Raw genomic sequence first — 10,987 nt, forward strand, 5'->3', positions numbered from 1 at the left:
TTGAGATCAAAACTAAAAATCAATACCAGCCATATGTAAGAGAAATGAGTTAATATAACGGCCAAGCTGAACCATCATAAACATCATACGTATTTGGCTTCACCATTGCAGGAATGTTTTTGTTTCTGTTTCTCCTTAACCACTTTCAAGTCTCAGTCAACAGCCAGAGCCAAAAGGCCTGATTTCTGAAGGTAGCCTTCATATACAAGAAGATATCTAGTTAGGACATCAAAGTGTCTAGGTACATTTAAAGTCATAAAGAATTAACTCCATTAGTGATGTACAAGCAGTACTCAGATGTGCCCTGCCTAACCCTGGAGGCATCAAAAGTCCTTGGGCTGAAGTTTCTTCTGGTCAGGCTGTGTACACACACAAGCTCTTGAGAAAGATACTGGGAGGTGTTGGGGCAACACCAGCTTTGCTGTGTCTCTGCACTGCTTGGACTGCTGCCAGGTGAGCTCATCCACTTGTCAGTTCATGACTTCATTGTGGTATACCACTGCTCTTCTGGCAATGCTGAGCTGTTCAGTCCCAACTTAGCTCTCCTGGGTTGCAGGGCACATATTCTCACCTAGGCTGGTTTTAGGCCTTGCTTTAGCAGTGATCAATACTTCCCTAGCATGGTACAAAGCACACATGGTGAGCAGAACATGGCAAAGAAGAGGTTCTCCAAGGTCAGATATGGCAGCATCTCAACTGCCTGTCCTTGGCCTTGTCTGCTTAGATAGTGGGACAACAGATCTTGAATACACTAAATGGATACACTTCCCCTAGGCCCCATGGATGGTATAGCAGATGCTAGTAGCTGTTTTGGTGAGATGTCTAAGAGATCTACCCTGTGCAAGGGACAAATCTCATGGCTGCCCAATGGGATTTGAACTGTGGTAGCTGGGAGAGCATCTTCATCAGCTGTTCCCATCCCCTCTTGCTGCTTTTGCCAGTTCTGTTAAAGAGGAAGAGTGAGGATGAGTTGACTTCCTTGTGCCATCATATCAGCAGGGCAGTGTTGTGAGAGATGGAATTAAATGTCTCGACTAAAGTTAGAGTAAGAAGCCAAGCTTTCTTTCAGCACAAGGGATGTTTAAGTTGCAGTCAGTGACTGTGAGTGGAACCCAAATAAGGTGACCAGAAGAAGCACAGGTGCTTCTGACTGTGGCTCACCATACTTCCTATGGAAGATTTGTCTTTAGTAGTTGCATGAAAATGTGAGGGTTTGTTTCTTTTTAAATTTTTTTTACTTGTTTGCTCTGGAAAGTGGTTCTTGTCAGTGATTTCTTGTCCAGTGTTGCAAGCTGGACCATCAGCTATGACTCCATTCCCAAGGCACATGGTCACAGCTCAGAAAGAGTAATCTCTTGTTTCCCTGGGATTCTATCCTCCATCACTTCCCTCACTGCCTGCATACTGCCTCCATCCCCAAACTGCACACTTAACTCTTGTCTCCAGTCACATGTGTCCTGCTATACCAGAAACTCTGACCACCAAAAACATCCACACAAACACTGAGCTCTAGATTCTCTCAGCTCATTGCCATGTTTTCCATCTACCAGCATCTACCATCTACCTCCCAATCCCTACCCTGACCTCTCTATCCTAATGCAGTGGGGCCATGCCACGTGAGGCTACAGCCTCCAGTCTTTCCATAGCCCTTTTCACAGCATTGCACAGGATCTTCTACCTCTTCTGCCTCCCTCATGCTGTTCCTCAGTGTCTTAATGTCCCTCCTTTGCTTCTCAGCTAATTTCTTACTGTCTGCCTAAACTGTCCACCTCCTTCTGCTTCCCTTTAAGTTCCCCTCAAACAGCCCTGTGAAAAATAGCCGTGGGTTTCTGGTGCCATTCAGACTTGTGTATGGTTACAGCAGATAGAATCATAGAATCATAGAATCATGGAATCATAGAATCAAGCAGGTTGGAAGAGACCTCCAAGATCATCCAGGCCAACCTATCACCCAGCCCTATCCAGTCAACTAGACCATGGCACTAAGTGCCTCATCCAGTCTTTTATTGAAGACCTCCAGGGACGGTGCCTCCACCACCTCCCTGCATGCTTTGCTTCCAGTGGACTGAAGCAGAACACACAAATACTGCTATTTTATACTTTATTATTCAAAACAAGATTGATTAATAAATACTTGGAAAAGAAAATAAATTAAAACTGTACATTAAGTTTTAAAATTTGAAGGTTTTAAGTTAAAATGATTAAAGGCTGTCATTTCAGATGCACAGTAACATGTGAATGATATTGTTTATAACCAAGGAGCATGAAAAAATATTTCTGGCACAAGCACAGCCCTGCAGCATCAGTTAACATTGTTAGCAATTAAACCAGCTGTTGCTCTTCATCATACGGATGACTTTCTTGCTCTTGATGTCCACCTCATACTGATTTGCTCCATGGAAAAAGTAGAAAAGTCCTAGAGTTGGAAGGACAAAACATTTAATGTATTTAAATATTGGAAACAGATGTCTTTTTTTTCTTTCTTTTTTCTTTTGCTTTGTTTGAAACTATATTTAAATTTATTTACCATTTTTCTGAAGGGCAGCATCAACTGAGTGGCCAATGCCTTGGAAGTCAGCTGCTATTTTTCTTGGATATCCTCTTTCCATTGACTGAGTGTTTTCATTGAAACTAAACAAAAATATTGCATTAAACCAAGAAGCAAACATGTGATGATCAATGTCAAAACCAGGTGGAATTTTTCCTAAATAAGCCCACTCTTGGCTGAAAGTCCACTAAGAGCAAGCTTCCGTGGTCTGCCTGAACCATGGCTGTATGAATATTTACATATTTAGTGGCCTAAATATGTAAATATTAGACTAAATTAGGCTACTTGTCTAATATTTTAGACAATAAATTAGACAATATTAGACTAAATAGCCTCTTCCATCCCCTGAGATTGATAATAAAGCTGAATGGGGACTTGTACTCAGCAATAAACTGAATAATCACTCAAATTTAATGTTTTAATTCTACAGCGGCCAGTCTATGGAAGTGGTTGCATGAGTGGAATGTAAACTTCTGGTGTAATAATACTTTTTCCACATATTATTACAGATTGTTAGGGCTAACACTAATGCTTAGCTAGCTTGTTTCTTAGAAAGTAAATATTTCATCTCCTTCCATAACTGTCTTGATAAATTTCTTATTTATAAGTTTCAGAGAGCAATTCTGCCCTTTAATAGCTACTGAATGGATACATGACAAAGTCTATTTACATTATTCTTTTTATTCTAAGTTCATGCTTCCTAAAGAATTAATGAATCCCTTTTGTCTGTTAATCACAGACTAAGAAAAGTAAATGGGTGTTGCCTTCATCTCAGGCATTACAGGCTTTGTTCTATGAAAATAAATAATTTCCCCTGAGTTTCAGCTTTGTACTGGCTGAGCAGGATGACAACAAGAGACCATGAAGTTACAACACAAGTATTAAAATATTTTTTCATTTTAAAAGCTATGCTGATTATCTGATGTACAAAGGAGGAGTGAGCCTTACCTCCAGTACTTGTGGCCCACAAAGAAATAGGTTTTCTTGGTACTCTCATCATGAACAGCTGCATCAATTTTCCTGACACTGCTGGGGAAGCCCAGGTTCTGAATAGGCTTAGGGAAGCCTTGCTCTATGTTGTAGCCACTGACAGCCCAGTAGTGGTTATCTGTAGGAAACCCAGAAAAAGTCAGTCAGCAGTGATTCAGGCTGGACGTGAGAAGGAAGTTCTTCACCGTGAGAGTGGTGAGAGCCTGGAATGGGTTGCCCAGGGAGGTGGTTGAGGCCCCATGGTTGGAGGTGTTTAAGGCCAGGCTAGACGGGGCTCTGGCCAGGACGATCTAGGGTAGAGTGTCCCTGCCCATGGCAGGGGGGTTGGAACTAGATGATCCTTGTGGCCCCTTCTAACTCTGACTGATACTATAGTTCCTGGGGAGGCTGAGCTCCTTTTCATCAAAGCCTCAGAGATTTCTGTACTGTAAATGCCACCAAATATCACATACCTTCAGCTGAGAGCATGACCCTCTAGAGCATGATTTCAAGTATTTCAGAGCTGTTGGATTTTTCATTACTTACAGTAGCTAGAATATTGTACACTCATCAGTTTAAACTCAATGTATTTCTAGGTGTGGTTGGCATCTTTTAAAATGTATTTAAATAACATATGCAATCTCTTTTGTCTGAGCTATCTTCTCTCTTACTGACAGAAGAAGAGGAAAGGATCTTACAGGAAGGCTGGAGAGGGAATTTTCATAAGGGTGTCTCACAGTAGGAATGGTATTAAGCTGAGAGAGAGGGTAAGTTTAGACTGGATCTTAGGAGGAAGTTCTTCAATACAAGGTGGTCAGACTCAGAACAGGTTGCCCAGAAAGGTTGTGGATGCCTCCTATCTGGAGGTGATCAAGGCCAGGTTGGATGAGGCCTTGGGCAGCTGAGTCTAGTTGAGAGGCATCACTACTCATGGAGGGGAGGTTGGAGCAGAAGATAGCTAAGGTCCCTTCCAACATATGCCATTCTATGATGATCCTATGCTAACAGCATATTGTAGAGGGCTGTTGTGAAGCAGTGTTAGTTAATGACCGTAACTGTGTTTTCAAAATTGAATTTAAATATTCAGAACATCTTCTAGTGGTATTAGAATTAGTGTAATACTACTCTCATTATTATTACATAACATTAGTAGTACTTTCATGACATTAGTCATCCATAAAAAGGATTGAGAAATACCTTTAAAAAACAGCACTCTGTCCCTCTTGTCAACCTCATAAGCAGCATTAAAGCCAGCAACCAGTGATGGCCAGAAGGAAGCGATGGTGTCGTGCTCGATTTCTGAGAAGTATGGACTTAGGCGCCAGACGTAGCTGATAGAAATGAAAACAGCAGTGCTTCACTTTTTGTATTTCACTGGAAAATCAGTAGCCTAGAAATGTACTTTAATTCCTGCTGTCTGGGTGCTGGAGCCAGTCCTCCCTATCAGGAAGAGATATCACCCCTCTGGGGATGCAGTGCTTCACCTGGCCCTACTTTCACTTTGTCTTCTGTCTCGAAGACATTAGCCCTGTACTGTGGTTTGTTCTGGGGCCACGAAATGGTTGAGGTTGGAAGGGACCTCTGGAGGTCATCTCGTCCAACTCCTCAGCTCAGCCAGGGACACCTGGATCTGGTGGCCTTGTAGATCTCTCCACTGGCATACTGGTGGCTCACCCAAGACAGCATGTGATGTTTTTTGTAGTGCTGAGAATTGAAGCTTTCTCTTCACCATACCCCGTGCAGGTAGGCACAGCTGTGTTCTTAATTTTAGTCTGTTGCAGATGAGCACTCTTGAGAAATATGTTAAAATGCAGTTTAAGGAGCAATTGGTCCTGCCTTATGCCCCCTTCCTAAAAATTGCTAAATTTTTAAGCTACAATTTTTTTATCAGGTATTTTAGAAGGAAAATCAGACTCATATCATCAAAAGAAGCTTTTTCAACCAAACCCCATTACCAACCCAAGAAGTGGGTGAAACCCTGGGCCTCCAGGTGCTTCTTCTCTGCCAGGGCAGATGTGCTGAGCCAACAATACACTACTCAGTAGTCAAAGAGCGCCCAAAAGTGGACACCTGTAATAGCAGGGTCTCCCTACAGACATTACTGGGCAGCAGTGCACTGTGAATTCCTAGGCCAGAGTGCCATCAAAAGTCACCAAGGACTGGACCACAGTCTGCCTGGACCACATATAGGAAAGTGTGAAAAGAATGGGGCTGCATGCAACACAGCTGCAGGCTGACATTTGGCCTTGCACAGTTTTAACAGACATGGGTGATAACATATGATGGCTTAACATCTTTTAGTGATCTGTCAGTAAGCCACATTACCCACTCAGCCCAGCTGACCTAGTAGAACTGTGTAAAATTGCCTTAGTGTTTTTAGAACGAGATATCTTCCTTTGCAACCAAGGAAAGATGAAATCCTTGAACTGATGAAAAAGTGATGGTAGAAATGAAAGAACTTACCTCCCTTTGAAGAACAGTGTTTCCCCACGGAGAGTGGTGATAGCATCAAAACTCAAATGAGGGTCACAGTCCTTTGGTCTTATGGGGGTTTTGGAGGGTGTTGTTTTTGTTGGTTCTTCCCAGGGCGGCATTTCAGTTGTTGCTTCTGCAGGTGGCATTTCCGTTGGTTCTTGTGGAGGAAAAACTTTTGTTGGAAGTGCAGCAGATTCCTTGGGGTGTCCTTTGGGAAATAAGTAAGAGTAGAATCAGGAGGTGAATTAGAGTGGTTCATAATGCAGAGCTTCAGGAGCTAGATGTAGATAGGGAGACAAACGTGTAGTTTTCTTAAGGTGCAAATTCAGCTAGTAAATTAATGTCATGGAAAATTTCTGAGCAATTTAACTTAGCTATGCATGCTGATGACTGTTAAAATGGTCCCTGGCATTTTTTTGTGCCTTGACAAGCCACTAGTGTCTCACTGTATGTACTCAAGAGTTAATGTAGAGCAAAAATCATGTCCAAAAGATGGCTGTGCCTGTGAATGCTCTTTTATGGAAGGTAAGAGTTTAATACTACTGACACGGGCTGTTCACAGAATCACAGAAACATCCAAGTTGGAAAAGACCCTCAGGATCACCAAGTCCAACCTATAACCCTACTCTACAAGAAGATTCACCTTAAACCATATTGCTAAGCACCACATCCAAATGACCCTTTAACACATTCAGGGTTGGTGACTCCACCACCTCCCTGGACAGCTCATTCCAGTGCCTGACCACTCTCTCCATCAAATTTTTTTTCTTAATGTCCAATCAAAACCTCCCCAGTCTCAGCTTGAGGCCATTCTCCAATTAACCTGTGAGAAGAGATCAGCAGCAGCCTCTTCGCAACTTCCTTTCAGGTAACTGTCTCCCCTCAGTCTCCTTTTTTTCAAAGTAATCATCATCTCCAGCTCCCTCCCTCACTCCTTGTAAGATTTATTCTCTAAGCCCTTCCTCAGGTTCATTGCCCTCCTCTGGACCCACTCCAGCACCTCCATATCTTTCTTGTGTTGTGCTGCCCAAAACTGAACACTGGAGAAAGGTTCTTGGGTCTTTTGACTCACTAGTGTGGATGCAGTGCACAGATTCTACTTTGCAGTTGTAGACTTTTAGCCATAAACAAACCAAGACATTTGCCTCAAATAACATCAGGAAATTAAACTTCAATATCCTTCTTGCAGTAGAAAATTCAGTACATTTTAGCTGTGTGTATCCATTGTGCACCAAAGATTATGCTTCTTGCTTACCATAGAGAGCTTGAATGCCATCAATGTCATCCTGAGGAAGCTTGTAGTCCCTTGTATCCCTGGCCATATATATAGGATACATCAAAGCACCAAAGACATTGGAATGACCAAGACCTAGTGAGTGGCCCAGCTCATGAGCAGCAACAAGAAACAAGTTGTATCCTAAAAGAAGTCCAACACAAAGAATTAAACACTACATCAGTTTCCTGCATGACAGTGGGATAAAAGTGCCATCCTCTCAGGTATGATGATTCAGAGTCTTAATAAACCAGCAAAATCTATGCTTCAAGTAAGAGCTCCTCTGGAATCCTGGAGGAAAGATGAGTTTTGAACTATAAACATTTATTTCTCACAGTTTTTACTCATGTTGCAGAAGTTTCCATGCCAAGGAAGAATCAAAGTTTCTTTAACGTCAACAATGAATGAAAACTGGGTAAGAACATTTCAGTCATCTGGTCAGATGTTGAGAATTATAAATGACATGGAATTCACTTGGTAACTACTTCACAAAGACCAGTAACATGTAACATCATCTCTGGATATTGCTGGAATCCAGTACATGTCATTGTTATATTTAATTATATTTACCAACAAACTCGAGGTTTGATTTTTATCTTTGAAGAAGGTGAAGACTTTAATTAACAAAACCAAGCAAATAAAAAACAAAAGCTCAATATTAAAACTTCTAATCTGAGGATGAAAATTCCCTGCCTTACAATCTCGTTATTGTCCAGTATTGCTGTTTCATGCTAATCTCATTTTTATCACTGGGTCTGTAATTACAGGCAGTGCATTACCTTCAGGGGACTGATAGGACTGCAGCCCAAAATATGCAGAATAATTTTACTATACTGCACTTAAACTTTATATCTCAGTGAATACTGGAACTACTGCCATGGGATCTGTGACATTACAGTGTCTTCAAGACAATACTGACTAATAAAAACAGACAATGCAAGGTTTGAAGTTACCTACCATTAGAGGTAGTAAATTTGGTCCAGTTTTCATCTTCATCAAAGTGAGCATCTCCTCCTATCCCACTACCTGGAGGATAAGCATGAGCCAGAGTTCCTCCTGGACCATCAAAGGAATAGAAATCACCGTGAACTAAAGAAAAAAAAAAAAGAGGGAGAAAAATGTGATGCTTTTCATCACCTCTGTAAGAAAAAACTGACAAATACTTATCATTCCAAATCAAAGAAGTCCTCTTACATCCAGATGAAAAGGAGATCATTATATCTGCTTGACCACTGTAGACCCTGGTGAATCTCAAAGGGGTGACACTGCTCCAGAGCTGGAAGGCTCTTGCAATTGCCTCCTCTACATCAGCTTGTAACATGTCTGGAGTGTAGTTCAAAATCCTGTGAAATAAGAAGAAAGGAGTCAAAAGTAAGCAGATTACATGTGTGTGGGCTACATAGTAGCAAGATCAAATAATTTTAATCTATGGTCATTACTATTTATGCCTCTTAGGTTGATTATTTTCAATTTATTTTTTTACACAGGGGAAATTTTCTTTCACATCTTTCAGAGATCCTAACTATCTTAACCCTATCCCTTCTATCCACTGAGTGTATCATTTAGTAGGTTGTTAACAAATATAAACTCCTATTTTGGTATTTTCATCACTGTTTGGAAGCCTAAAGCACAGGATAGGAGTAGTGAAGTCAGTAGTCCCCACATTAATGGTCCTCTTATCCTGAAGGAGGCTTTTATGTGGAGAAATACGGGAATAAATGATCAAGAACCTGCTGGCCTGGGATTCACAAATCTCCCCTGTGCTGCACAGAGAAACACATTCTACTATACTTTACCGATAAGTCACATCTTCTTTTTTCCACCTGGGACTCAGTGGGAAGGTGCTGTATGAGCGGACATCTGGTATTCCACATCTAGGCTTCTTCATCATGTCCAGCGTCTTATGATTCAGCTCCCCGGTCACTTCCAGCCCAAAGAACGACTGCATTTCTCTGATTTTATCACTCATGGGATTGAGATCCTTTGCTTTAAAAAGAGAACTTTTTCCTTCTTTGAAATCATAAAAATTTTCCAGGTATTGCTGGTAGGGAAGAAAATGCAACAGTCTAGAACACAGGTGCCTTTTTTTATATGCAGTGAGTACATCAGCACTTTTACTCCCTCAATAAGCTCAGCTCAATATGTAGTCCTTACCTTAGCAAACTGTATTTCTTCTTTTTCTTTTTCTGGAACCACTGGGAAAGCACAAGAGCATGCAACATATAGTGACCCAAGGAAAGCTATGGCCTTTGTCTTCATCTTGCCTCCCTGTTCTATCAGCTCTTGCTAGAAGGCTTCTCAGTCTCTTCTCTTCAAGGCTTTCTAGTGTTTCTCTATTTATACCACTTGTGTGCTTGCTAAAGTCAATAACCGCATGACTCACTCTATAACATCCTCTGATTTCACACAGAAACAGAAAACAAATTTAGCTTTAGAAGCAAGCTAACACATGAGTTTACCTTGCCCAAAAGCCCCTGATTTCACAATCATGTTATTGGCCAGTATTTTATTGTGGGTTTTCTTTTTAATTCATTCCAAAACCGAACCAGTATTTTAAACTCAGAAGTATCTAAAGATACAATTGATCGTCTGGATAAAAGTCCCTTCATTTTTCAGAGGTGCTAAAGCAATCCAGCTCTTTTTGAGGGACGACTATCTGTAACTCCTTGCAGCACATGGTGAGAGATCTCCAGAAACTGCCCCTCAGTTTTCTCAGCGTGGCACCTCTGCAGATCCTCACCATGTTCTTTAGGCCATCTTGATAATGATAATTTTAGAATCAAGCAGGTTGGAAGAGACCTCCAAGATCATCCAGTCCAACCTATCAACCTGGCCCTATCCAGTCAACTAGACCATGGCACTAAGTGCTTCAGCTAGGCTTTTCTTGAATGCTCACAGGGACGGTGCCTCCACCACCTCCCTGGGCAGCCCATTCCAATGACAAATCACTCTCTCTGTGAAGAACTTCCTCCTAATATCCAGCCTATACCTTCCCTGGAACAGCTTGAGACTGTGTCCCCTTGTTCTGTTGCTGGCTGCCTGGCAGAAGAGATCAACCCCCACCTGGCTACAGCCTCCCTTTAGGTAGTTGTAGACAGCAATGAGGTCACCCCCGAGCCTCCTCTTCTCCAGGCTAAACAACCCCAGCTCCCTCAGCCTCTCATCATTTTAGTGGTAGAGCTGATAAAATAAATGAATCATTTTTCTCTTCTCTTCAAACTAATGTCTCAATATAGTTACAAAACCATCACCTGTGCTTCTACCTGTTCTGCATAATCACAGATCTATGGCTGCATCCCCTTTTTCCTCCCATAATTGCCTCAGACAGTCCTCACACCACAATGTGAGGTGTGAGAGTCTCAGCAGATCACCTCAGATCATATATCCTGGTCTGCATAGCCTATCAGCCAGGGGCATTTTCACACCTACAGAAGAAAGGGCAATTTTTTCCTTAGAGAACTATGGGTACTTTAGGGGTTCAGGGGTCTTCAAGCCCTTTTCAATACTTGTCAGTCAGATGGAAGATGGCAAGAATTTGAGCTGTAGATTCCAAATTATCCAATTTGCCAGAAATCCCGTTTTCAATTCCTATCCCCTTTTGTGACCATGTCTCACTGCAGTTTATGCAGGGGGTTCAGAACCACTGTCACTCCTTTTCTCTTTTTCTTGCTTGTCATTTCTGAGACATCTGTCTTTTGAAGCAGAATTCTCCTGTGCTGACT

General features: G+C 41.8%; 1 protein-coding gene across 1 annotated transcript; it reads right to left on the reverse strand.

Moving 5' to 3' along the window:
* Nucleotides 1-2,087: 2,087 nt before the first annotated feature.
* Nucleotides 2,088-9,560, reverse strand: LOC135173645 (stromelysin-1-like). Its single transcript, XM_064140707.1, has 10 exons — nucleotides 9,420-9,560; nucleotides 9,062-9,306; nucleotides 8,460-8,608; nucleotides 8,223-8,354; nucleotides 7,248-7,409; nucleotides 5,981-6,200; nucleotides 4,715-4,848; nucleotides 3,497-3,656; nucleotides 2,528-2,631; nucleotides 2,088-2,416 (listed from the first exon to the last, which is right to left on the reverse strand). The coding sequence occupies exons 1-10, from the start codon at nucleotides 9,522-9,524 to the stop codon at nucleotides 2,316-2,318; spliced, it is 1,512 nt and encodes a 503-aa protein (XP_063996777.1). The 5' UTR covers nucleotides 9,525-9,560; the 3' UTR covers nucleotides 2,088-2,315.
* Nucleotides 9,561-10,987: the final 1,427 nt, after the last annotated feature.

Source organism: Pogoniulus pusillus, chromosome 3, assembly GCF_015220805.1.
Source record: "Pogoniulus pusillus isolate bPogPus1 chromosome 3, bPogPus1.pri, whole genome shotgun sequence".
In the NCBI taxonomy this organism is placed as follows: Eukaryota; Metazoa; Chordata; class Aves; order Piciformes; family Lybiidae; genus Pogoniulus; species Pogoniulus pusillus.

What these genes read in the sequence shown, in the direction of transcription:
- LOC135173645 (XM_064140707.1), bottom strand. Translation starts at nt 9,524, where the DNA reads ATGAAGACAAAGGCCATAGCTTTCCTTGGGTCACTATATGTTGCATGC. An exon ending in AAAGAAGATGTGACTTATCG is followed by an intron (nt 8,609 to 9,061) that starts GTAAAGTATAGT and finishes CTTATTTCACAG; the next exon opens with GATTTTGAACTACACTCCAG. An exon ending in ACACTGTTCTTCAAAGGGAG is followed by an intron (nt 4,849 to 5,980) that starts GTAAGTTCTTTC and finishes CATTTCTATCAG; the next exon opens with CTACGTCTGGCGCCTAAGTC.